Below are 27,765 nucleotides of genomic sequence, written 5' to 3'. Positions count from 1 at the left end.
ACATAAAGAACTTTTACAGTAATAAAAAGACAACCCAATTTAAAAATAGGCAAAGGATTTGAAGACATTTCTTGAAACAAAATATATAAATGGCTAATAAACACATGAAGACATGCTCAATATCATAAGTCATCAGAGAAATGGAAATCAAAACCACAGTAAGAAACCACTTCACATCCTCTAGGATGCCCATAGTCAGAAAGATAGGTAATAACAAGTGTTGGTGAGAAATTGGGTGTGTAAAATGGTGCAAACCCTTTGGAAAATAGGCTGGCAGTTCTACAAAGTGTTGAGCAGAGTTAACATTTGACCTATAGTTACCATGTGACCCAGCAATTCTACTCCTAGTTATGTACCCAAGAGAAATGAAAACATACACCCACACAAAAACTCATACATGAATGTTCATAGCAGCATGATTCATAACGAAAAAGTGGAAACAATCTTCAACAAATGAATGGATAAACAAAATTTGGCATACTTATAGGATGGAGTATTATTCAGCAATAAAAAGAAGTGAAATGCTGATACATGTTACAACAAGATGAATCTTGAAAACATGCTGAGTAGAAGAGGCACAGAAGATCATATATTGCATGATTCTATTTATATCAAGTATCCAAAATAGGCAAATCTATAGAGGCAGAAATAGGAAAGTGGTTGGCTCTGGCTGAGCGGGAATGGAGAGTGACTGCTAAATGGATATCGGGTTTCTTTTTGTGAGGATGAAAATATTCTAAAATTAGACTGGGGTGATAGTTGTCCAATTCTAGGAATATACAAAAACCATTGAATTTTACACTTTAAATGGATGAATTTTATATAAAGCATGTGAATTTTACCTCAATGAAAATGGCAAATTTAACCTGCTTTAACCTAACATTACATCAATTGGGCACTTGCCATGTCAGGAACTCTTCTGGGAACTTAACATGAATTATTTCAATTAATTCTTAAAATATCTGTGTCATAGAGGTACTATTATTATACCCATTTTGAAGGTACATGAACTGAGGCTCTGATAAGTTAAATAAATTATCCACGGTCATACCAAATAAATATCAGAGCCATTTGAACCCAAAGCCCATCTGGCTCCAGAGCCTGAGAGCTACCACAGACCTAGGGCTGCCTCTCTGTTCAGTAGCCACTTTTCAAGGGTTTACAGATACAGGGCTTGGGGGCCAGACACAAAGATGAAAGCCCTGGTGCCTGCCCCCGAGAAGCTCACAGGCTGGGAGAAGGCAGGCATGATTACAGGTAATGGTTAGGATGCGCTATAGTAGGTGTGGAATGATGAAGATGGGCACACCTCGCAGTGCTCTGGAGACACGGGGTAACCGCCACCCTCCGCTCCTCCCTCTTGGATGCGTGGATGTGTAACAGCACTGACATAGGACTGGGACGGCCACCCCAAATCTCTTCCTCCCCCTTTTATTGTCAACCCACCTCATCTACCCCACCACTCAGACAGGCTTCCTGGGAGGCACCCTAGACGCTCCCCCTCCCCCACCCATGTCAACCCCTAATCAGCTCTACCCATGCTCCTTCCCAGCTGTATCTTGAGCCTGTTTAGTGCACGCCCAGGGCCCCACTCTAGTGCAGCCACTGTCACTTGTCACCTGGGCCATGACGTGGCCCTCTTCACCAGTCTCCCCGCTCCTTGTCTGGCTCCCACAAGACAGTCTGCACACATCCACTGAGGAGTCCACAGTGTGAGCAGGGGCAGGTCAAGAGCCCCACAGGTGTGAAGAGTGGCAATGAGGTGGGTTGGGGGGAGTGTTAAAGGGAGGTGATATGAGGTGTGGACTCACGGTGTGTGTGGAGTACACACGTGTATGCACTGACATGGGCTGGAAGGCATGGGGTACCTGTGTATTTAGGACATGTTTACTGTAACTGTGAACACACAGCATAGAAAATCCCCCAAAAAGAAGATTCACCCTTCTGTGTGATCACCCCTGATTAAAACCCCAGGGATTTAATCTACGCTGTGGATCATAGCACATAAGAGTTCACCATGTGGTGTTCGAGAGAGGAAGTGAACAGAAATATCTCAAGACTGCTGATCCAAAAGGACCCTAAGGCCCCAGCGGATGGAGGCATCTATACAGACAGCCACCAAGGAGACAGAAAGGTGAAGGGGTCCCTATAAAGGACATGGAGAGATGACTCAGGGAACTGGGGGTACAGAGGGGAAACGAAGTTGTACAGTAAGGAATTTGCCTGGCTTTTGTCCCTGGCTCCTGGAAGGAAGCCTCTAAATCCTTGGAATGATAGGAGTGTCTTCGTTGCTCACGGTGGGCCCTGACGGCTTGTGTAACCCGTGGGGAGTGTCAGGGTGGAGGCCATGTCAATAGACCAACCTTGTGATTAGAGGGTTCGGGCTCCGAGATGGAAAGGGGCGTTGGATTGAGTTCAATCACTAGTGGCCAGTGATGTAATCAATCAAGCCTACATGATGACACCCCAGTAAAAACTCCATGACCTTTGTGGTTGGCAATACACATCCGTGTGCCAGGAGGGTGATGCGTCCTGACTCCCCCGGGAGAGGCCATGGTAGCTTCATGTTTGGAACCCTCCCAGACCTTGCTCCATGAGTCTCTTCTTTTGGCTGGTCCTGATTTGTATTCTTTTGCTGTAATAAGCCTGTAATAGTAAGTATAGCACTTTCCTGTGTTCTGGGAGTCATTCTAGAGGATTATCAAGCCTGAGGAGGTAACAGGAACCCCTGAATTTTTAGCTGTCTGGTGATGGGGTTGAGGACATGCTACCCCCAGATCTGGCACCTTGAATACTTTAAGTTGAAGAAGTTTGAGAAAACAGCAGAAGCAGGAAACTCGTCTTGACCTCCTCCTCTCCTTGCCCTTCTTCCCTGAAACACGTCATAAACCATCACGCGAGAGGCGCCCTCCCCACACCTGGAGAAAAGGAGCATCCTTACCTCCAAAGGCTGAGTCGCCAAGGAGAATCCTAACTAACAGGCCTTGTGAAGCTTCCCCCGGTTACTACAGTTACTTCCTCCCCTAACCCATCACATTCCTCCCTGATGGGCCCCCCCTTCGTCAAAACTAGCGTGAAAACACACAGGTAGTTTTCTGGGTCTGTTTCTCTGGGTCTTCATTTCTTTATGAAAACTCTCATGCCACGTAAAGCTTGTATCAAATCTATTTGTATGCTTTCCTCCTGTTCATCTGTCAGTTCAATTTTAGACCCAGCCAGGGACCCCAAGAGGGCTGTGGAAAGCTCATTCCTCCCCTTGATTAGTCGGAAGTGCAGTGGCCTGGGAAACTCCGCGCTTGCAGCTGGTGTCTGGACATCCTTCTGGGAGCTCTGGCTAAAAGTGGCCCAGAGAGCCAAGGGCAGCCGATTGAGAAAACATGGGGGTGTGTTTTGTGGGGGTTCTGTCGTAGTTACACCAGCCCTCCACTGTCCAGAGCCCAGGGACCCAGGATGGTCTCAGCACACCCTGAGCTTGGTTTCTGTGGGAACGAGCAGGTTGCCTGTGACCCTACTTCTTACCGGCTCTGCCACTCCACCTTCCCCATCTCTCCCCTCGTGGTTGAAGGCTGGTGAGGGTGACACTGGTGCCCGGGGAAGTAGGACGTAAGTGCATATTCAGAGAAGGGGTTTAGAGGGAAGGAGAGCAGACTTGGTGACTAACTGGATCTGGGGGCAGGTGTGAGAGAGGCGTTGAGGGTGATTCCCAGGACAAGGTAGTATACTGTAAGATTAAAAATGTTTTATTTTTTGCTTGTTTTTAATATATTATTTGTGTGAAAAGTGTTATAAACCTATTACAGTACAGTACTATACAGCCGATTGTGTCAGTTGGGTACGTAGGCTAACTTTGTTGGACTTACCAACAAATTGGACTTACAAACACGCTCTCAGAACGGAACTCGCTCGTATGTAGGGGACTTACTGGACAGTTATTTCATCTGTACTTTTGAAGTTCAATCCATCATGCATGGTAAAAGGCATCATGGAAACAGGAAAGTGGGTTTTTAGAAAGTTGTATTATCAACACAGAGAGAACACCTAACGGCTGTTCTTGGGGCTTCTCCCCAGCTGTGCTGTCGTTCCGAGTTTTCTCAGCTCAGCCTAAGTAACATGAGGTGTATTTGTCTGCAAGATGGTACTGTAGCAAGAAATAAGATGGGAGCTAGCTGGACAAGTGAGTGGGATGGCCGAGATAACTTCCTCCCGCGGGGTGCTCGGCTCAGCATCTCCCTCCTGAGACCCAAGGATAGGCTTGCTTCCAAACAAAGGGGATTCAAAAAACCGGCAGCACCCTCAAAACCCCATATTTACAGATTAATCAAAGCCATCCCCTGAGTCTAGAAAGGACAGATGCTACATGGAGCTAAAATGCCAACTACTGATCCAGAACTTTCAAGATGATCCCTTTCCCCAAACTTCTACACCATTCTTTAGATCGCAAACAGGAAGCCTGCAGACCAAATCCAACCTACAAATATGTTCTGCTTGGCTATCCAAGTGTTTTTTTTTTAAATTCTGATTTAGTTAGCAATATACTGGGAGATTTCACATAAATATCTGGGTTTCCTGACTCTCTGAAAAAAGTTAGGATCTGGGTTTCCTGACTCTCTGAAAAAAGTTAGGACTTCCCTGGTGGTCCAGTGGTTAAGACTCTGCACTCCCAATGCAGTGGGCCCGGATTTGATCCCTGGTCAGGGAACTAGATCCCACATGCCGCAACTAAGAGTTCGCATGCCACAGCTAAAGATCCTGAATGGCATAACAAAGATCCCGCGTGCCGCAACTAAGACCTGGTATAGCCAAATAAATAAATAATAAAAAAAAAGTTGGAACATCTGTTCCCACGGAGCAACCCGCAGCTGGAGCTAACAACTGCCCTCTTTAGACATGTGGGTGCTCCCCACCACGGCCTTACACCCTGCTTGCTCCACTCGTTTTTGTTAACTGCCTGCCATTTACACCCGCTTTGCTTGCTCACTGAACACCCCTTCGCAGGCTCCACAGTCACTAGCACAGTAAGGGGCCCGAGCTGAGGCTGAAGGGAATCCTTGTAGTCTATGATCGCTGGCTACAAACTCTGAGACTGAACAAATAAAGCAGGAAGGCTTTGCTGATAGATCCTGCAGCTCCATGAGGACAGCAGAAGCTGCTTCTGAATCTCTATGAGCTAGACAACCATTATGTTCTCTCCAACCACAGGAACTTTCCTGACAGATCAAGAGCTTTATTGTTGGGTAAAAACAGTTCCTGATCACGGATTCTGTGCTTTAGTTCTCCTGGTCCTGGGCTCTCTTCCACTCTGCAGCAGGGAGACCGCCTGCTGACTTTTCCAGCATGTGGCCAGAGTGTCAAAAAACAGACACTAGTCCTCAGTAAGAGCCCTGAAGCAGCTGTTTCTTCAACTCATCACACCTGGCTCTTCTGGAGTCTGTCCCACGTGAGAAGTTAGCAGAGTCCCTTAAACAGAGAGAAGGATTCAGGGCAAACTGCCCAACTGTCTTTACGGTGCTCCTGAGTGTGTGGCTTCCTCGTCCCCATTTTGATCCCGACTCGGCATCTTTAAGCCCAGACGGTACAGGGAATGGACAAAATATCGAGGAGGCTTGCAGACCAAGTTGAGTTCCTCCTTCCCGGCCTGCAGGGCAGGCAGAGTCAGCTGGCAGGCATGCAGGTGAAGGGGGAGGTAGCGGGCCTTGGACTGCGGCAGCCCCAGCTTCTTTAGGATGCAGGCAGACAGCTTCTGTGCAGAGGAAAGAGCTCGTGAGCGCAAGGCCAACAGCTCCTCCTTGACCAGCGTGTGGGGGCAGAAGACCTCCCCTTACGGGGCCCCCTCACTAACTCCCGGAAGACACAGTGATGGACAGCCTGCTTCAGGGCCATTTCTAGGAAGGGTTCAGAGCCCATGTGTGAGAAAACCCACCACACCAGGGAAGCTCTCCTTGGCCAATTCTCTGGCTTGCCAAGAGAAGGGGCTGTAACAGCATAAAACAAAGTTTCCACCAAGGCTCTTTAGCTGTAGCATGAAAGCCTGCTTTGAGCCTTCAGAAAGTCTCCTAACTGTTTCTCAATTTCTCCGTAAGCTAGATAACTAGCATGGTACTGTGTCGGAAGGCAATCAACACATCTTTGCTGTGACTCACTTCAGGGACTTAACAAGGGGAAAGCAAAAGTCCTCCCCCTTATTCTGTTGCATGTTGGGTCAAACGTATATTACCTGGGGGGCCAGCCTGTTCCAATCTGAGTACTTGTGATCACCAAGGACTGGACAATCCAGTCCAAAAGACAGGTGAACTCGAAGCTGATGTTTTATTCCTTTAAAAAAAGAGAGGGAGGAAACTTATGAGTCGCTATTGAAACAATAACACTGGTGGCATCTGCTTCTAATCATATTAAATCAAAGGACAGGAAAACCGGCAGAGCCCCAATGACAATAAGGTATAGAGAATAATATAACAAACAGTAAGCTATTAGGAAATGAACATTATAAATACTTTAAGCCTCTAAGTACTCCTCGCCACCAGTTCCCTTTCCACCACAGATAACCACTGCTATCAACTTGGTGTCTATCATTGCCATGCTTTTTTTAAAAATAATTGTGTTGTACAACACGAAATAGTATTGCTTTGTACATTGACTTCTTTTATTGTGGCAAAATATACATAAAATTTACCATTTTAATCCTTTCTTTTAATATAAATTTATTTATTTATTTATTTTTGGCTGCATTGCGTCTTCGCTGCTTCGTTGGGTCTTCTTTCTCTAGTTGCGGCGAGCAGGGGCTACTCTTCGTTGCGGCGCAGGGGCTTCTCATTGCGGTGGCTTCTCTTGTTACGGAGCACGGGCTCTAGGCACGTGGGCTTCAGTAGCTGTGGCTTGCAGGCTCAGTAGTTGTGGCTTGCAGGCTCTAGAGCGCAGGCTCAGTAGTTGTGGCACACGGGCTTGGTTGCTCTGTGGCATGTGGGATCTTCCCGGACCAGGGATTGAACCTGTGTCCCCTGCAGTGGCAGGCAGATTCTTAACCACTGCACCACCAGGGAAGTCCCATTTTAATCGTTTTTAAGAGTACAGTTCGGTGGCACTGAGTACATTCACATTGTTGTGCAATCACTACTACAGCCCCTCTCCAGAACTTTTCCATTGCCCCAACTGAAACTCTGTACCCAGTTAACAATAACTCCCCGCCCCCTGCTCTCTCCAGCCCCTGGTAACCATTACTCTACTATCTGTCTCTATGAATTTGACTACTCTAGGTATCTCATATAAATGGAATCATACAGTATGTGTCCTTTTGTGTTTCATTTAGCATAATGTCTTAACGTTTATCCATGCTGCAGTATGTGTCAGAATTTCCTTCCTTTCTAAGGTTGAATTACATTCCACTGCATGATGTATCACATTCTGTTTTTCCATTCATCTGTTGATGGACGTGTAGGTTGTTTTCACCTTTGGGCTATTGTGAATAGTGCTGCTATGAACACCGGTGTACCAATATCTTTTTGAATCCCTGTTTTCAATTCTTCTGCATATATACAGGGAGCAGAATTGCTGGATCATATGGTAATTCTATGCTTCATTTTTTTGAGGAATCAATTTGCAAATTTTTAAATAAACGTAAGCAAACCATTTATTTATTTATTTATTTTCTGAAGGGAAGAATTGATTTATTCTATCATTTTAACTGAATATTTCTCACCCACCCAGGAAACTGATTAAGAGTAGGAGTCTGCCTAAAGCAAACTATTTGTATCCTTCTGCTACCTACTGTTTTCAACAGTCATCCCTATGGAAGTTCCCAGCCTCAGATCAGCACTGGAAGCACGCTCTGGTGCAACCCCAGAGCCCCCATCATACCAGTTGCTCAGGGGAGGGGGCGGAGCCCAGCACAAGGCCCTGGGTGAAGCTGAGGGGCAGCGGGGCTTCTCCACCCACTGCAGAACAGTGGCACCCTCACCGGTAATAGGCTGGAGCTCCAAGAGGGCAGAGGAGAGGGTGCTGCTCAGCACCCGGTACTGAGTCACAGCCAGGTGTGCATTCCTGCTGGTCCGTGCCCTCACTATCTTTCCATTGTCCATGCAGTAGCTCGGGGACAGCGTCATCTGGAGCCAAAGAAATCAGGACACAATTTCGAAGAAAGAGCAGCAAACCCATCCCTCTGGAGGCGCTCACCCACCTTGTGGTGTCGTTCCTGGCCCTGCACCTCCTTCTCAACGATGGGAATGTCCACGACTCCCGCTGAGGGCACCGGGACGCGCATCGTGATGGCCCTGGGGGGACACACACAGACCCTCGCTTAAGCCACAAAGGTGAGTGAGGCTCTCCTTGCATCGGCTACTTAGAGGTTTTAACTCTGGACCTCCTGCACTACTGCGGTCAGTTCTTAAGATCAGAGGGTCCCAAATGATCTCTTGGTACAGTGCTTAGCCTGAGAGCTTGACGCTATCCTTATAAGCCTATCTTTTTTACAACTAAACTAATATGTGCTGATTGTAGAATATTGGGGGAAAAAAACAGAAAAACAAGAAAAAAATTATATTAATAACACGGTCACTCATCCAGCCTTTAAAAATGAGTATGTACAGCTTAAAGTGAAACTAGGGTAATACAGTTTTGTACCCTGTTTTTCTTTTTTAAATAATAAAAGACGGTAAGTTCGAGCTGCATATGGGATAAATGAATGAATTGAGTGAAAATTTCACAGGGCCGCTCCTGCCTATTTGCCAGGTCAATAAAACAGGGAGGAACTGTGCTCAGAAAAGCCGCAGGAACCCCAACCACAGCTCAGTAAGTCCCTCTTGTTGGAGGTTTCCCTCCATCACACCACAGACAGACAGAAGACTCTTTAATCTGTCCTTACGTCCATGCCTCTTCCAGTCAATCAGCTCTCCTGGGTACTTGGTGGCCTAACACAGAATCACTGGCCCAGGAGTCACAAGCCCAGATATAACACTGCACACCCTGGACACCCCACTGCAGGTTGGTAGCAGTTTAGGCTGCTATCTGATACATTTTATCATACTTACACTGAGTTGTAACTACGAGTTGACCCTTTCTAATGACCTAACACTACTGCTCAAAAACGTTCAGTCAGTAAATATTCACTGAATATAAATAGGCACTGATTTTGGTAGGTACTAGTTCTAGAAGGATGAACAAGAAGACAAAAATCCCTGTTCTTAAGGAATTCCAAATCTAGTAAGGAGACTCACACAAATAACTAGAATATAACAAATTGTTATCATACTAAGCCAGCAAGTGCTAATCAGTTGCCTGCTATATTCTACTTCTAACTTCTATTTCCTGCACCTGGTATTTAAGGCTGTCAGTAACCAGGTTCCCGCCGACCCTTCCAGCACTATCTGCCACCACCCCCCGTTCCACACCAGACTGTAGGCCTTACTCCTACAGTGCCCGCTGTTCCTACAATCTGGAACACATTTCTCCACCTCATCTATCAAACCCTTCATTCATCGAGACCCAATTAACTGACTCCAAGTCTTCCACGAAGCCTGATACAGAAAATGGTTAGTGATTCTGAACTTTTACAGACAATTCTCACAAATAACACTTTTTATAGACTTACATTTTGATTACTTGTATACATAATAATAGTCTTGATTTTCTATCTTTCAGCCTTTACTGTGATGTGGGTGCTGTGTTAAACACTTCACATGCACTGTCTCACTTAACTCTCTCATTGACTCCATTATTCCCATTTTCCATATGAAGACAAAGCTTAAAGAAGTTCAATAATTTGTCTAAGGTTCCACTCTGGTAAATGACACAGGTGAGAGCTGAACACAGATCTTGCTGAGCTCTTAGCTACCATGCCAAACTTCCTCCGTTACCTGTAATCTCTTCTTACGGTGATTCTTAAACTTGATTCTACATCAGAGTCATTTGTGGAGCTTTTGAAAAATATAGATGCCCAATCCCCACACCCACCAGACTTACGAATCAGAACCTCTGTGGGTGGGTCTCAAGCATACAGATTTTTTAAAGGCTCCCAAGATTACAAAGCAGCTGCAAAATCAAGGACTAACAAGCAAAATCTAAAAAGAATACTCACAAATCAAACAGAAAATAGGCAAAAGAAAATAGTCTGTTCACAGAAACGGAAACGCAAATAGCCAGTAAACACACACACAAAAAAATAGTCAACATCACTAGTACACAGGGAAACAGAAAATAAAATATCATATATATTTTTTAACCCATCAGAATGGCAAACCTTTTAAAAATGCATTGGTCAGGAATAAGGGGAGGTAGATATTCACCACTCCTAGCAGGAGTAAAAACTGACATAACCATTTTGGAGAGCAATTTGGGTAGTAACCATTCAAATTTCAAATGTGTGTACCCTTCAACCCAGCAATTCCATTTCTGGGACTCTGTCCTAAGGATATACTCACATATTCTTTGCAATAGGCTCTGAAAATTGGGAAAGTACCTAAACACCCATCAATAAGGAAATTATGATATCCATACAACAAATACATACAACAGAGCCATTAAAAAGGAGATAGCGCTAAATGTACAACACAAAATGCTCTCCAAGATATACTATCCAAGTGAAAAAAGCAGCATGCAAAGCAGTGTAAAATATGCTGCTATACAGTAATATGCTTATACATGCCCCATATAACTCTGGAAGTTTACATAAGACACTAATAATAGGGACTGCTTCTGGAGAAGGAAATCGAGTAGGTGGGGGACAGGAGCAGGTTTCATTTTTGCTCATGCATTTTCTTCTATTAAAAAAACTGAGGTAAATCTATATGCACTAACATGGAAAAGACCCCCAAAACAAAGAGTTAAGTGGAAAAAGAAAGTACAATATACATTGTAAAGTGTGATATATATACACACATCTGTATGTAACATACACAGGCATACACACATAGTGTATGCACCAGACATATATGTGAGTACGTTGAGTAAGCACCAGAGGAATAAAACCCAAAGTACCCCAAGGGAAGAAGCTAGAATAATAGAATGAGTGGATTCTCCAGGAGTTTTTTGCTTTATCTTTGTTGTCTGACATTTTACCACAGGAACGAAATCATGTATACTCATATAATTAATTTTTAATAATTTTTATGTAGAGCCATAATTAGGAACCACTATGCCACCAGACTCTAATATTCTAAGCACTAAACCTGTTTCCTATAATTTTTATATGCCCACACGTCCAAGTTCAGTGCCTTCTATTACTGGGAGTTCCTGCTGTATGAACGGATGAATAGATGGAAGGGTGCCTACACCACCTCGACCGCCATCGATGGGCTTCATACCAGTACTTCTTTGTCACCTGACGGGTTCTAAACAACTCTTGGACTTGATGCGCCACTTCTTTTTCCCAAGCCAACACCATTACGCCTGTAGTTTCCTTGTCCAGCCGATGGCACAGATGCAAGGGCTCTGCCTTGCGGCCGTGAAGCATCTTCGCCAGGACAGGCAGTACATCACTGATGCAGAGCCGGACTCCAGGGCCACCTAAGAAGGAAAAAGCCAGAGGTTTGAGCGGCCAGGAAAAGATCCCACCAAAGACCTCTACCTGGGACAACAGCCCTTGCTGGATTAATAGTAAATGCTTTCTAGAGCCTTATTACTGAATTGTGGTCCAGGGACTAGCAACATATCAGTCTGCCCAGGGAGCTTGCTAGAAAGGAATCTCAGGCCTGCAACCCAGACTAATTAATTAAAATCTGCATTTTAACAAAAGACCCAAGTGACTCATATGCATATTAAAGTTTAAAAAGCACCATCCTAGAGCATGTGGCTTTCTCCTCAGACCTATATGTATATATATATATATATATATTTTAATCTACTTATGTACTCATACTAAAATTAGCAACCAAAATGATGAGATCCGATATTTCACTATATAAACAAAGGCTTGAGAATTTGCCAAGTAAACCCTAGTGAGAAATGCAAGACCATGAGACCCTCCTGAGGCATTACAGAAGAGCTGAGAGGCTGGGCTTTGGGGTGAGACATTCCTGGGTTCCATTCTATGGACCCTCACAACTTGCCATTGACCTTGGACAGATTACTTACTCTTTCCAACTTTCAGTTTTCTCATCTATAAAATGTAAATATCTTGATAATAGTTATCTCTTGGGGAACGGAAAGGCAAGCTACTGGAAGGATCAAGAGAGGAAAAAAACCATACAAAGCACTCGGCAATGTCTGATTTAATCTGTTGTTTTCATGTACAACCTTCTCCATACCTCCCCCCAAAACATTCGTTCTTCTAGCTAAAATATACCTATTCCCCCAGCAAAACCCTTTCCACAAATGCATTTTTTTCTATCAGTCTTTCCTGACTCACCCTAGCTGTCTCTGACAACTACATTTAACATTTATTCAAAAACATTAGGGTTTCCATTAAGTTCTAGGCACCCTGGGGTTTTGTTAGGTATACACCAACACACGTTATGTCCTCTTTCCCAGTTCTGATGGAAAATAATCTGAAGACAGGAACCACACAGCCTTTGTCCTTCTCTATAGCAATCCTCGGTGGAGGTCTGCACACAGCAAATTCCATAAATCACTGCTGGCTGCCAGATGTTTTCAAGGTGGGGACTGTCTTATTTATCTCTGCGTCCTTACTGGTTCCTCACAGAGGACAGTACCCCACAAAAGTTTAATTACTTTGAAAGCAAGGCTTCAGAGAGCCCCCCAGTAATGTTAGAGTTGCCCCTACGTGTAGCAGAAAGCAGCAGCGGCCCGCCTCCCTTCCCCACATGCTGCTTACCATGCACAGGGAGACCGTAGGGCTTATTGATGACCACAAGGTCCTTGTCCTGGTGGACAAGTCCTCGGCTCAGCGCCTTAGCAAGCACGTTGGGGTGGACGCGCTGCAGCTGCTCTGTGAACCGCAGTAGTTCTTGCACTCTCCGCTGAATAGGGTTTGTGGGCACCTGCGGAGAGAGAAGGGGCGACGGTAAATGCCTGGTGGGGAGGACTTTCAGTAAGTCTGGGTGAGAATTTGGGAAGGGAATGCCTGTATTTTTGCATTAGACTCGCCCCGTCCCCGAGTAATTTGAGCGCAGGGGTGGGTGTGTCTCGCCTGTACCCACGTGGTGCTTAGGGCCGGGGTCGGCCGGAGCCAGAGACCCAGCCCACAGGAAGATAACGCACCCTTCCGACCTCTCCCCTCCGCTTTCTCCCCACTCTCCCCCATTCTCCCACAAGTCCTCGACATTGATTACTTGACACGTGTCAGAGGACCCTCCCACCTCCCTCCCGGCCTGGGAAACCAGTGAGCGCACTGCCTCTTGGGAGCTGTGGTCCTTCTGGGCTCACCGGCTTCTTCATCTTTTGTTCCTGTTTCTGGGCTCGAAGCCTCTCCGCTAATCGCTGGGCATCCAGGGGCCGAGAGGCAGCAGCAGCGGAACAAAGTGGCTTTGAGACAAAAGTGAAGAGATTCCCCAGACGCTGCCAAGAACCCCGGACCCAGAGGCCAGGCACACTACAGCTAGGAGCCGCCATCTTGCCGAGAAGGGAGGTGCGAGCTAAGCCCACGCGCAGAAGACGGACTAGAGGGAGGAGGGAGTGGGTGGGCCCTGTGGGTCACGTGGGGCGGGCGGGGCGGGGTCCCGGGCGAGTCACGTGGGGACGATGAGCGCCAAGTGCGGCTGCGCCGGCTGGTAGCTGCAACTGGAGCGGTGGTGTTTGGAGGAGACGCGGTGAGTGTGTGGTGAAGCCGGGTTGGGGCTGGGAAATGCCGGTGCCTCAACGCTTTAACGTTTCCGCGTCCCCAGGGCTTCCGTTCTCGGAGACACCTGTCTTGGGAAACCGTTTCTCCCTTTAACAGACGACCCCACTCAAAACCACCTCCCCGCCCCCGCGCCCGGGAGAAGCATGCCCTATGAACACTCGCCCCAGAGCCGTCTGAGGCGCCCACCTCGTCCCTTTTGGCAACCACGTCCCGGGTGCTCGGCCAATCCCTCGAGGGACGCCTCGCGTCCTTAATTTTTTCCTTACCGCTCGACCTTCGGAGATGCGGAATCTGTGAAGCCTCTCCACCCCTCATCTCCTGACTCTCAACCTCTTTGTTTCACGTTGTAACTAGTCCTTCTCTCCCAGGGGCGATGGGGAGCCCTTCCGTTATCCACGGGTCCATATTTTCTTCCTAGGGAGCACCTTGAGTTTCTTCTGCCTTCTTCAAGAATTCATTTCGTGGCGTCTCCTCCATCCCTCCCCCCACTGCTTCCAAAGAAAAGACAAAGTACAGAGCAGGAATCTTCCCTTCCCTTTTCCACTTCCTTCGTTTTCTCCATCCCTGGTTTGTAACTTGCTCCAGACCCTCTCCTTCTCTTACAATGTGCAATGTTGGGACTCCCATGCCCAAACTGGCAGGGACTTCACTAAGTCAAGACCCTGTGACTTCACTAAGGAGTGGCAGGGAAGAGGAACATCTGGTTGGGATGGTAATGTTAAAAGTACCTGGGAACAGACCTGCCATTTATTAAGAAGAAAGCTGATGCCGAGCCCTGAAGAGATCTCAGGAAATTAACGGATCTGTGCTGACGATCGAGGAACCAGTTTTTAAGACTGCTTAGAATGAAGGCTGCCTGAGGAGTTAGAGGAGGTAGTGAAATTAAGTTGGCGTCCTACCCCTCTAAAAGGGATTGGCAGAAGGGAGCCCTGTAGAGCATGAGATAAAGTTGAACAGGTAAGTGGAGCTAGCCTATAGAAGACTTTTTAACTGGAAGAAGGGTTTGAACTGGATGTGCTAAGTAGGGAGGAGTCTTTGAAGATGCTAGAGCAGGAGAGAGACACCTTGAAAGTGGAATTCTGAAAATGAATCTGGCAGTTGAATGCAGGACAGATTGAAAAGGAGAGGGCTTTGATAGCTGGGAAATCAGCTAGGAAGCTGCAATCTGAGTGCTCAGTAGAAAGGCTGTGCTTCATTCAGTGGTCTTTTTCGCTACACTGTACTGTCCTTTGAGTGTGAATTGGTTTTGAGTTGTACAGGTCAAGATGTGCTATTGACAGCTGCTGTTGAACTGTGAGTGCCTTAAGGACTCATTCATTTTTTTTATTCCCCGCGTCTGGTACAGAGTAAACTCACAAATAAACTCACAAATATCCCTTGGCTGGCTGAAGTGCATCAGAGGCATGGGTTAGGTGTGTCTGAACATTTTGAATTATCTAATTTCTGTCCATTTTTGACCTAAAGAATGGAGGTAGGAGTACATGTATTTGTAAAGAGGGGGAAAGAAGACCTTTGTATGTTTCTCTAATAAGAGAGGTGATCAGGGTATAAATGTGAAGAATTTGAAGGGAGATTGAGAAACAGCTTCTCTCCTACTGTTTTTTTCCCCTGCAAATTCCCAGGAAAGACACAGATCTAGAGAAGTTGAGAATTACTACCTTTTACTGATAACGTCCCAGCCCCAGGTTCTAATTTCACTAAGCAGTCGCACATCACGTGTTACGTAAGTATGTGAAGGCTCCTTTCCAGGGACTCTGAAATTTGGACATCAGCACTTAAATTCGTATCGTTACATTAATTACAAGCCTGTTTTAGGTGTAGAACTTTTATGTTTTGGGGGGGGGGGTGCTGGGGAACCTTTTTCTGCCTTAACCTGTCCTTAATGGCATTCAAGAAGTGACCCCTGTTCATGCAGAATTGGCCTTCTGTGGCAGGAAACAAAATGAAGAACCAACTCAGATGTCATTGTCAGTGACACAGAGCTTGTGTTCTTGGGTTTCAGGTTAACCCAAGGCACACACTATAGTGCCTAGGCATAAAAACACTGGTCTCTTTTTTTCTGGAGAAGGAACTTTTAGGTTTTTCTCGTTGAAACTTTGTAAGAGAAGTTTGAAGAATTCAGAGTGTTTGTTTGCTTGGTATCACAGTACAGCTTTAGCCAATGTGGCTACAGAAGTTTGGTTCCTTAACGTTTATCCTTTGAGTCTGGCCACTTGCTGATTTGAAATAGAGTTGCTCTCAGTACACAAGAATTTATGTAAAGATACATATTGCCTCCTTTCTCTTCCTCATTCAGTTAATGCTGTTTTAGATAGCTCATTTTTCCACTTCTGCACTGATCTCATATTCTCTTTTTGGTTGGGGACTCTTCTTATCTGGACTGTTTTCTCAGTATAAGGAGGGAAATTCTATTAGTGGTGTCTTCATTCTTATAGAGTACAAACGTGGCTTATCTACCTAGATCTTGATGTATCATAATTTGTTTTTAAGGACATTTTCTAACCTGTGCAAGAACAACTAAGCCTTCTTTTTATTTCATAACTACAAACAGGGACTAATAAAAGAACTTGTGTCTAAATATCCCAAATTGAAGGTTAATTAATGGCATGAGCTTAAATTCTGGTTCCTTGAGCAACGATTTGCTAGTTGCAGATTAACCAGCGATTCAGTTTCCCTGAGGAGCAGGAAGTACTTGGACATTGTTTTATGGTTTTAGAGAGATTCAAAGAAGCAATTAGCAGTTCTCTGGAGGTGCCCCGGAAAGAGCAGTTGTCGGCAGCTGGGAGATCTGGGGACTGGTCCCAGGTCAGCTGCTTGTGAACTTGAGTAATTTGGGCTTCAGTTATTTGTCTTTTAAAAGAAGATCCTTGGGCTTCCCTGGTGGCGCAGTGGTTGAGAGTCCGCCTGCCGATGCAGGGGACACGGGTTCGTGCCCCGGTCTGGGAGGATCCCACATGCCGCGGAGCGGCTGGGCCCGTGGGCCATGGCCGCTGGGCCTGCGCGTCCGGAGCCTGTGCTCCACAACGGGAGAGGCCACGGCAGTGAGAGGCCCATGTACCGCAAAAAAAAAAAAAAGAAAAAAAGATCCTTACTAGCTCTAAGCTTCTATCAAGATTTTCCACTGACACTTAAGTGCTTCTCTTTCTTAACAGGTGGAATTTATTTCAGACTTACCTTGAGTACATTTAGCATTGGCACAGAGAACCAGGATTTTAATCCTGTCCCCACAATTTAACCTTATGCCACTGAGCTAACATTTATGTTTGGAGGTTACTTCATTAGTGCTGCTGGAATACACCTTCAGATTTCCTAGGTGGGTTGTGGAAAGGAGTGCAGATAGAAAAAAATTAGAAAACAATGGTATTGACCTATACCATGTGTATTAGTTCTTTTTTCCATGCCAGCATTTCAAAGAGATTCCATTGTCCTGTTGCCCCTTGTTTCACTTTTTTTCAGCTTTTGAGCAACGATCAGGGCAGGTCTAGCTTAAATCACTGCTTCCCAAACTTTTTTCATACTGTGACACACATGGAAATTATTGTTGTGTCACTGAGGAAAACTGGCGGTGACCCACAGAAGACAGCTGGCCTGTGAGCTGTGGCTGTCCCATCCCCACCTGGCCATACACTGGCGAGGAGATCCCTGTCCTGTGGCCCATGTGACCCTTAGGAAGGTCAGCATTACACATTCAAAGTCTTTGTCCCAAACTCTGCCTGTCAAGAGGAACTGTATCGCTAGTTAGTCGTTTTTTTTTTTTTTTTAAACCAAAGCATGTTATATATTAATTATCCCTTGAGATGTAACCCATTTTTACCTGACCATATCTGGTTTGGGGGTTTAATTTCTTTTTTAAATTATTATTATGTAAGTTTCAGTTGTACAGCTTTATAATTCAACATTTATATATACTACCAAATAAATGGTCACCGCCACAAGTCTAGTTACCATAATTATTTTCCTTAAGTCTGTGTCTAATCTGTTTTGCCCTTATGTGCCTTTATGCTCTTGGCTAGTTTAATATTTAAAGACCATACTTGTCCTTAAAAAGTGGCCTTTTTTTAAAGTGTGTGAATGGTCGTTAACTGATAAAGGGGTGGGAAATGCTTTTGTCATGATGCTTTGACCTCATTAGATTATGGGCAGACTTGCTCTGCCTATTTTTAGAAGATAGGGAATTTCTTTTGGGGGGGAATTTCTTTGAGTAGCTTATTTTATGTTTTCCATTATAAAAGTAATATAGAAAATGTGAAAATACAAAAAGTAGAGTGGGGGAAAATCATTCATATTTCTGTTTCCCAAATACTGTTAAAATAACATGGTTTTTCTCATCTTTTTCTTTTTTGTGTGTGCATTCTTTCTTAATTTTGGAAATTTTCAAACATTTACATGATAGAGAAAACTCTAATAAACCCCATGTACCCATGAGCCAGCTTCTAATACATCCAGCCAACACAGGGCCAGTCTTGTTCTACACCCCAAACTCCCAGATGGTTTTGAATCAAATCCCAGAAATAATCATTTCATCTGTAAACACTTCAGTATGTATCTGTCAAAGATAAGAACTAGTTTTCAACATAACCTCAATACCATCATCACACCTTAAAAAATATATTCCTTGGTATCACCAAGCAACCAGTCAGTGTACAGATTTTCCTGTTGGTCTCACTTTCTAACACTTCATTTGTTTGAATCATCAGGTTGAAAGAAGGGTCCACACATAATGTGTACACTTTTAATTAGACTAAAACCGTATGGGCATTCAAAAGAGATAATGTGGACTGTAAACCTTGGAGATGCTAAGAGCTTGCACTTCGGAGTCATGCAGACTGGGTTTCAGATCCAGCTCTGCCACTTGCTAGCTGTGTGACCTTGTGCAAGTTACTTAATCTCTCTCACTTTAGTTTTTTTATCCTGTAAAATGGGAATAATATCTACCCTAAGACCACCATGAGGATTGAGTGAGTTAATGCAGGTTAAAGCACTGTAGAGGGGCTTCCCTGGTGGCGCAGTGGTTGAGAGTCCGCCTGCCGATGCAGGGGACACGGGTTCGTGCCCCCGTCCGGGATGATCCTACATGCCACGGCGTGGCTGGGCCCGTGAGCCACGGCCGCTGAGCCTGCGCATCCGGAGCCTGTGCTTCGCAACGGGAGAGACCACAACAGTCAGTAAATACTAGCCCTGTCCAGCACCTAGTATAGCATCAGTGCATAGATTTGTAGAATAAAAATAGAGTAAGAGTCAAGAGCTATGGAATTTGGTTTCATTCTGCCATTTAGGGGAATCACTTCAAAGTTTTGTACCCTAAATTTCTCGTCCAAGAAAGGGGGTGGAGTAAACAACCTGAAGATCGCTGAAATTCCAGTGCTTGCAGGAAATGAGGCAGGCTTAGTATTTTAGAAACAGCATGAGCTTCAAAAACAGACTGGGATTTGCATCACGCTTTGTTATTTACAAGCACTTAATCTTCTCAGCCTCAGTTTCTTCATATGTGCAGTGGAACCAATAATACCTACCTGATAAGATTGTTGTGATGAGCAGCAAGATAAATATATCTGGTTCCTACTGTGTAGTAGGTACTCACATTATTAGTCAGCATTTTATGATTGTAAAACAAGAATGTTACATTGGAGCATTTTCAACATCTTAAAGAGCTATGTATTTTGTAGCATTTATGTAAATGAAGATGACCAAGTATCTTATGGGAAAAGGAATATACACTGGAAGGGTGAACCTAGAAACTATGTTTCCAGAACATGGACAGTGGAAAATGAGGGATTATTCAACCATGTTGACAAAAGCCAGAGGATATGAGGATCCCTAGAGAAATTCAGAAATTCACACCTGATCTTCTTTATCCATTCATCTATTGGTGGACACTTAGTTTGCTTCCATATTTTGGCTATTGTAAATAATGCTGCAGTGAACACTGGTGTGCATGTGTCTTTTCGAATTCGTGTTTTTTCTTTGGGTAAATACCCAGAAGTGAAATCACTGGATCATATGGCAATTCTGTTTTTAATTTTTTGAGGAACCTCTGTACAACTTTCTGTAGTAGATGCACCAGTTTACAATCCTACCGACACTGCACGAGAGTTCCCTTTTCTCTCATTCTCACCATAAAGACACTTGCTACTTCTTGTCTTTTTGATGATAGCCATTCTGACAGGTATGAGATGGTATCTCATTGTGGTTTTGATTTATATTTCCCTGATGATTAGTGATGTTGAGCATCTTTTCATGTGCCTGTTGGCCATTTGTATATCTTCTTGGAAGAATGTCTATTCAGGTCCTTTGCCCATTTTTTAATCAGGTTGTTTGTTTTTTTTTTTTTGATGTTGTGTTGTATGAATTCTTTGTATATTTTGGGTATTAACCCCTTACCTGATGTTGTTTGCAAATGTCTTCTCCTATTCATAGGCTGCCTTTTGTTTTGTTGATAGTTTCCTTCACTGTGCAAAGGCTTTTTTTAGTTTGATGTACTGTAGTTCCATTTGTTTATTTTGCTTTTGTTTCCCTTGCCTGAGGAGAGAGATCCAAAAAAAATTGCTAAGACCAAGGTCAGAGAGTGTAGTGCCTATGTTTTCTTCTAGGAGCTTTTGGTTTCAGGTCTTACATTTAACTCTTTAATCCATTTTGAGTTTATTTTTGTATATGGTGTAAGAAAGTGGCCCACTTTCAGTCTTTTGCAGGTATCGGTCCAGTTTTCCCCACACATTTATTGACAAGACTGTCTTTTCCCCATTGTGAATTCTTACCTTCTTTGTCATAGATTAATCGACCATATAAAAAGATGTGGATTGTGTGTGTGTGTGTGTGTGTGTGTATTAATTGTTAGTGATTGGAATATGCTGTGTTTGCTCTAATGATATTGTTGGTTTAATGAAAATGACTTACACTAGCTGTTATAAAGAGAGCTGCACTGTTAACTGACTCAGAAAACCAAATCCACTCTGAGTTTACTGACCCCAAAGTACTAGTCAGCATTTCCCCAACTTGCTTGATGATAAGAATCACCTGAGGTACTTTTAAAGCTACAGATCACTCCTCTAGAAATTTTGATTCAATGAATGCTGAGTTAGGGCCCAGGAATCAGTCCCCCTCCCTCCCTCCCGCCCAGCAGACACTCCTGTATTTATACCTCTGCCCAAATGTCGTCCACCGTTGGTTGAGCCAGGTGATCCTGCATTGCTGTTCCATGTGTGTAGGTTCACCTTTGCCTGGTTATTTCACTTACCTATGTTAATTTTTTTCCAAATGCTCTAGCATATTAATCACATTCACATCAGTAACATTCTCTCTGGGTGCACATGTATCACTTCTGTTTTCTATTGGAGCCCTGCATCATCTTCCTCCCCCCTTTGCTACTTCCTGTCGGTATCATGCAGGAACTGACCTTTACTCTCCTCCTGGGCTGGCCCCCACGCCGTCCCATTTCTTGGCTCACATCTTACATCCTAAGAAGGATCTGAAAGACTTTATTCTGCCCACAAACTTGTTTGATAGTTTGGAAGTGTAATCGAGTCCCAGGTTAGAAATAATTTTCCCTCAGAGTTTTGAAGGCCTCGTTGTACTTCCCGGTATCTGTAAGTGCCCTGGAGGTGTGGTGGTTCACACCTCTTCTACGAAACCTTGTTTTGTTGGTTTGGTTTTTCTTTTCTCCCTCACTGGAAGTTTGAGGGTATTCTCTCTATCCCTCGTGGTCTGGAGTTTCATGATGATGTACCCTGGTGCAGGTATTTCATCATTGACTATTCTGAGTGCTCAGTGGACCCTTTCATTCTGGAAATTCATGTCCTTCAATCCTGGGACATTTTCTTCTCTGATTCCTGTGATTTTTCTCTTGATCTCTTCTTTTCCTTTGATCATTTTTCATAATATCCATTCTTGTCATATGCATATGACATGCATATGACAGCTTTAATGAGAGCCCATTATAGTTTTCAGTTTCCTGCTCTCCGCATTGGAGCAGGTTTGGGATCTGTTCCCAGAATGAATGTGATAAGAACTTAGCGTTTCACCACAGCTCTCTAGACCCCACTAAGGCATGTCCACGGGGACCTGGAGGGTCCAGCCCTCTGCTCACTTCCGGTTCCCCCATCACCCCAACTCGCCCACTGGCCTCAGTCACTAGGAATGCACTGCTTCTCTCTTTCTTCTGCTCTAGAAACATGCTCTGCTGCTCTTTGGGTGAATCCACAAGTACTTAGTATTTTAAAAAGTTAATTTTACTAAGACACTAAGGTAAATGAAGGAACAAAAGTTAAAAAAAAAAAAAAACCCGAAGGGGATTTATATATAAGAAAACGTGTGGTGTAAAAGCAGGGGCAAACTCTTAAGAATACAGTTTTTTGAATTCATGTCAGCATGAAACCAGGATGCTTACACTTGCTCCAAGAGTTCCTCCTGAAAACTGCTTTTCTCCACAGAACCAAATGGGATCACTTGTTCTTTCTACTTCGCTGTACCCTAAACGTATTCCCAGGTGCCTACGTGCAACCTGTTCGTTTTCTCAGAAAACAGAAGTGCTTTCCCCTCCTCCCTCCTCCCCCATGCATTGTCCCCACCTCGGGGCCCAGGCCATCCAGCCCTCTTGTCTCTCCCTGTGACTCCTCAGTCTTGCACTGACCTCCTTCGCTCTTTATGAAAGTATGTTTTTAGGTCTCCCTAAACTGTTTTTCTCTCATCTATCTTTTTTCCTTAATTGTTTTCACTGGCCACTTTTTGAGACTGATGCCACCTGCTCTGCAAAGCAATGCTTTTAAAGCTGTTTCTTCTAAGTCAGCCTAGTCTTTCTAGCTCTGGTGGGGCTCTGTGGCAGATAATAACCTGTTTTTGGAGCTTTCAGATTCTTGTTTCAGGTCTAAACAATGCTTTCATCACTCAGTTCATTTACAGATCAAAGAGAATATTTTTCAGTTAATTTTTTATTAGGAAGAAATCCAAATACCCTGAAAGGAATATCAGCTAGTTTACAGTTACAAGCTTAGCCACTTTCCTACGTTCCCACTGGTCCATCATTCTCTTGTTCTTAAGGGATTACTGAGATTGATCCAGGGAAGGCACTTGCAAGAACTTTCCTAAAGTAGATGACAGTTCTTTCAAAATCAATGAATACTTGTGTTGGTGCTTGAGACAGAAAGAAGGAAATAGTCACCTGTAATCCTATCTCCCAGAGGTTATTCCTGCCATTCAGAGACCTCCAACACATGATAAGGAGCAGGCTTTTGAACTGTGTTTTGATCTTTAAGTTTGAAATAGGACTGTCTAAAAGTATGTTTGAGTTTTGAAGGGCTGTAATGAAACTTCTGGGTAGGTCTCTCATGGGTCTGAAACACAGGAGAGATCTGAGCTGAAGATACAGATTTGGGAGTCATTAGCACTTAGTTGGCCTCATAAACCATTGGAGTAAGTGGGGTGGGGAGAGTAGGGAGTAGGTAAAGTGGTTAAACTGGAGAGCCTTGGATGGTGCCATGAAGACAGTCCACATTCAGGGAATGGGCAGAGGAAGAAGAGCTTTCCCTCCAGGGTTGGGAGGAAGGCCAGGAAAACACAGTATCCAGGGGAGATGAGAATGGAATTAAGTGTCACATGCTTCCAAGAGGTAAAGGAAGATAAGTCTGAACTATTTCATTGAATTTTGCCATAATGGTAAGTATATGTTTACAGTTCCGTTGCCCCTAAAAGATGGAGACTTTTCAAGGGTTTGGCCCTTACGGGTATGACGTTAGTCATCTCTGGTGAGACAGTATTGAGTTGTGTCTCTACAACGTGGACTCTGGCATCAGCATCCCGTATCTACTGTGTAATAGCCATGTGACTGCTATTGAGTTACTTAATGTCTCTGTGCCTCCGCTATCTGTGATATCTGTGACATGTGATGGTGATGGTGTCTGCTTCATGGAGGAGTGAACGTTGTAAAGTGCAGAAAACCGTGCCTGGCTCACTGTAAACGCTACATGGTGTTTGTTGGAGGTGAACTGGATGTGGTAATAGTATCACTTTTAGCCCAATGCCTGGCATTTAACAGGTATTTTAACATGAAAATTCAACAACTTGTGACTGCAAAGCAGTGGATTTGCTGTGACTAGTACAGTTCCAGTCATTTTAAACTCTACCAGCATATACAGGATATAATTGTGCCAGGCCAGAGGAAGAACTCAGGGGACTGAGAATTCACTGCATGTAGCTTTTAAACTGTGTAAAACTCAGATAGGGACTTGAACCTACATGCCGAGACTTGAACCCAGCCTAAATCCTGATTGGGACTGAACCCAGCCAAAACCCACGGTCTACCAACTGAGATCACACACCTGGTTTCAGGACTTAAGGAAGCTCAGGTTCTTGATGTCTCATTGCTGAAAGAATTCAGTGAGAGAGAAAGTGATAGGTAAGAAGTGGATTTATTCAGAGAGAAACACACTCCACAGACAGAGTGTGGGCCATCTCAGAAGGTGAGAAAGGCACCAGGGTATGGAGTTGTCAGTTTTTATAGGGGTGGGTAATTTCATAGGCTAATGAGTGGGAGGAGTATTCCAGCTATTTAGGGAAGGGGCGGGGATTTCCAGGAATTGGGCCACCGCCCACTTTTTGATCCTTATGGATCCTTGGAACTGTCATGGTGCCTGTGGGTGTGTCATTTAGCTTGCTGGTGTGTTACACTGAGTATACTGAGGCTCAAGGTCTAGTGGAAGTCGACATGTCCGCCATCTTGGACCCATTTGGTTCTAATCAGTTTATGTCATGTCCTCAGGCTATGTTATTCTTTCAAAGGTTGTGCCCTGCCCCCTTCCCTCCTGTTTCATTCCCCCCCTCAGAGATTTTAGTCCCATATTCTTATGGGAAGCAGATGGGGGATGGTTCCTCCTCTCTAACTGCTTCAAGGCCTCTCTAACTGCTTCGACCCTGCCTGTCAGGGAGTAAAAATCTCTGGATGCCTGATCTAGGGGCCCCAGGGGCAGGACAGCTCCTTGTTTTAAGTCAGTATAGGCTGGAATCCTCATCTTGGTATAGAACTGTTGTAACAGCTTCCATAGCCTTTCTATGAATCCCCTTGATGATGAAGCACTTTTTGTAACAGCATCAGAGTGCAAAAGTATCTATAAATGGTAAAGGCTTAAACGGCATGGTTAAACATCAATTACAGTGTAATCGATAAACAAACTTGGTTACTATAACCAGAATTACGAATGATTACATTTCACTTAATGTACCAAATAATCCTAGTTGAATATTTCTCTTTGAGATACCTCAGGGCTCCTCTAAAGTACCCCAAAAGTTACCTGGAAATCAAAAGAAACGTAATTAAAATTTGATATTTGGGAAGTTTGTCAAAAAGTTTTCAAACACTTGGTCAAATAAGATCATAGGTCACTGTGAGACAATATTTATTTCTTAACCAAAGTTACAAAAGATCTCAAAAGTAAATACAGATCACTTAAAGGCAAAGAAACTCATACTATCGCTTGTTAACAGCAGCATTTGAAGAAAACTTTGCAGGGAGAAACCGAATCTAGTCTTGTCCCAGCCCACTCCCAACAAATTCATTTATGCAACTAAATATAATCATTTCTCAGAAAATCTTATCATGCACAACTTTTTTCAGTTTGTTTTTTCTCATTCTTCCCACCTTCTTTTACTGAAAACATGCACTTTACTTTCCTTAAAAGTGTTTTTTTCACATTGAGTTACTTTTCTTGTTGACAGATTTATAACAGGTAAAATAAGGTTTTATTTGACCCCTAGTAAACCTAGGTGCGATAGAAGTATTATACTCAACATTGATGATTTTAAAGACATGTCTATATTAATCAAACCAACAAATTTAAGCCACCTTCAATACTAGATATCAGTTTAGTACTGAATATTTTCCAGATGACGTGTACCTGAAATTTATTCTGTCCATTTTATTTTCTATTTGTGGGTATTTACATAAGCGCTTAATTTTTTAAAAGCCAATTAAGTAGAGCTCTTTTATGAATTAATTTTTGGCAGTGCCGTACACCTACAACACACGTATAGATACATATGAACACACAAACAGAGACCTCGTAGTAGTTCCCATTCCAAAATTTCAGTCCTGAGACAGGTACACCATAAAACGCATCAGTTACAAGAGGTTGGACTCAAATTTGGCTTCTGGCAGATGGAACAAATCAAGGTCACTTACCTAAACCCTTTTTACTAGTGTTTACAGAAAAGACACTTAAGATTTCTATTTATCCTTGACCAGTCAAGTTTTAAATTACTTGACCCTCTTTTGATATTGAAGGACTGACATACCCATTCACCTATGTTGGAAAGTTTTACCTTTCCTTGTTTAGCTTAGGGGAGAAGGCCTCTTCCAAAATTCCTATCAGGGTCTGAATATCAGCTATGGTCAGTTTAGTCAGACCAATGGCCTCCTATTTTGGTAATCTGCTTACAAACATTTTTGAGGATCTTCCCTAGGTTTAAGAAATTTGTACCTTATATTTAGACACTATATAACCCTTTTTACTTAATAATCACCAGCTGGATATCTTTGGCCAAGCCCGGAACCTCAATATTCCATACTCCAGGGTCTCCTAAGGCTTCTATTTTAGCTTCAGGTTTTATCTGTTCCTTTTTGCTTTGTGTTAGAACCATTTGGTGATGAGGGTGGTTCCCTTGCCCCTCGAGAAACAGAGTGGCCCCTAACGTAGTTCATAAATCTCTTCCTATTAAAGGGATGAGACAGTCAGGCACAAACAGAAAGGAATGTAAAAACAGCTGGCCATTGATCTTGCACAAAAGGCGTTCCAGGAAAGTGTGCCCTTGTCTCTTCCCTGACAACCCCATTACGTATTCCTTATGATTGCTAAGGTTTCCAGTCCTTTGGGTTAAGACTGAGAAGGTTGTACCAGTGTCGATAAGAAATTCTGTCAAGTGCCCTGCCACATTGATGACCACCGGAGGCTCTACATTAGTTACATAGACGGTATCTCTAGGCAGAGCCAGTTTTGGCCTTGTCCCCCTTAGTCTTCTGTTCGCAAAGCCATCAATGGCCGAGGGGCCCCCATCGCTCTCTGGCACCTGGGGCATTTCTTCTTCCAGTGCCCTGGCTGTTTGCAATGGGCACATTGATCACAATCCTCCCTCCCGTGCCCCTTTTGTGCACACATGGTACATTGGCCTTGTATGGGTACCCGTGGGCCTTATGGTCTACCAAGGCCAGATTGGTCCAGAAAAGCCGGCTTCCCCTTTGGTGGTCTCTGAACGAACAAAGCCACTGCAATCATTTGGGCCTTTTGCATATTTCTCTGGGAGCATTCAGCCTTTTGGGCCATATCCCTATTACTGAACACTAAATAAGCCAATTAGAACAAGTCATTCATTGGAGTCTGAGGACCAGGAGTTGTTTTCCGAATTTTGTGCCTGATGTCTGGGGGAGACTAGGCTATGAAATGCATAGCCAAAAGGGCCTGTATCTCGGGGGAGGAGGGATCCACGTTCATTTGGGATCCACAGCTCTGTAGGGTGAGCCAGTTAAAATGTCCTCTCTGTCCTTCCTAGAGTTATCCCTCCCGAGCTACACACTCCTTGAATCCCTTTTGGGTTCCATTGCCTAGATACAAAGCCATGAAAATTTCACTCCATTTTAAATTTCCTAACTCATATGGTGGCCAAACCTGATTACATAACCTGCTAAGTTTTTTCCTTTTAATTTCTGTTGTCCAAATCTTTCCCAGTCCCGGAATATATGGCCCAGAGGAGTATTGGTTGAGATTGATGCAACCTGACCCATTTCAGACTAGCTTGAGGTGACGTCTCTAAGTCCCGAGCTACCCAGAATTCCACTCTTCCGTCAAAATCCACCAAGCAATTCAGTCAAGACTTGCACTGACAACTTTCGATACTATTGCTTCCAAGGTAGTCTCCCAACCAGGCGTTAGAGCCCCAGAGGTCACAAAGAAATGGCACAGAAGACGTCCCCATCGAACGGGACTTGGTCTAACTATAAGTTGGGAATAAAGGGTCAGCATTTGTAAGGGTCAGAGGGAGGGGAGTCAGAGCAATAAAAA

At 44.1% G+C, this 27,765-nt stretch overlaps 2 protein-coding genes across 7 annotated transcripts in view; one reads left to right on the top strand and one right to left on the bottom strand.

Moving 5' to 3' along the window:
* Nucleotides 1-3,766: 3,766 nt before the first annotated feature.
* RPUSD4 (RNA pseudouridine synthase D4) lies at nt 3,767-13,539 on the bottom strand. Of its 2 annotated transcripts, none has more exons than XM_081238884.1 (7): nt 13,312-13,539; nt 12,761-12,926; nt 11,265-11,493; nt 8,171-8,264; nt 7,952-8,096; nt 6,215-6,312; nt 3,767-5,740 (listed from the first exon to the last, which is right to left on the bottom strand). In XM_081238884.1, exons 1-7 carry the CDS (start codon nt 13,495-13,497, stop codon nt 5,501-5,503), a joined length of 1,158 nt encoding a protein of 385 aa, XP_081095010.1. In that variant the 5' UTR covers nt 13,498-13,539; the 3' UTR covers nt 3,767-5,500. The 2 variants fall into 2 exon arrangements, with proteins under 2 accessions (XP_081095010.1, XP_081095011.1); XM_081238885.1 differs by having other exon boundaries at nt 3,768-5,740; nt 11,292-11,493.
* Nucleotides 13,540-13,594: 55 nt separating this feature from the next.
* FAM118B (family with sequence similarity 118 member B) overlaps nt 13,595-27,765 on the top strand; it is a 56,206-nt gene continuing 42,035 nt past the window's right edge. For 4 of the 5 annotated variants that reach the window (XM_081238891.1, XM_081238890.1, XM_081238886.1 and 1 more), the window contains exon 1: nt 13,595-13,694. The gene's annotated coding sequence lies outside the window, so the exon portion shown is untranslated. Of the gene's footprint in view, nt 13,695-14,144; nt 14,684-27,765 lie in introns of all 5 variants that reach the window. The other variant, XM_081238887.1, reaches the window with a different exon arrangement.

The sequence above is a fragment of the Mesoplodon bidens genome (assembly GCF_964165515.1).
Source record: "Mesoplodon bidens genome assembly, chromosome: 7".
Classification (NCBI taxonomy): Eukaryota; Metazoa; Chordata; class Mammalia; order Artiodactyla; family Ziphiidae; genus Mesoplodon; species Mesoplodon bidens.
The sequence above is the reverse complement of the archived record's forward strand: the minus strand, read 5'-3'. Positions and strand labels throughout refer to the sequence as shown.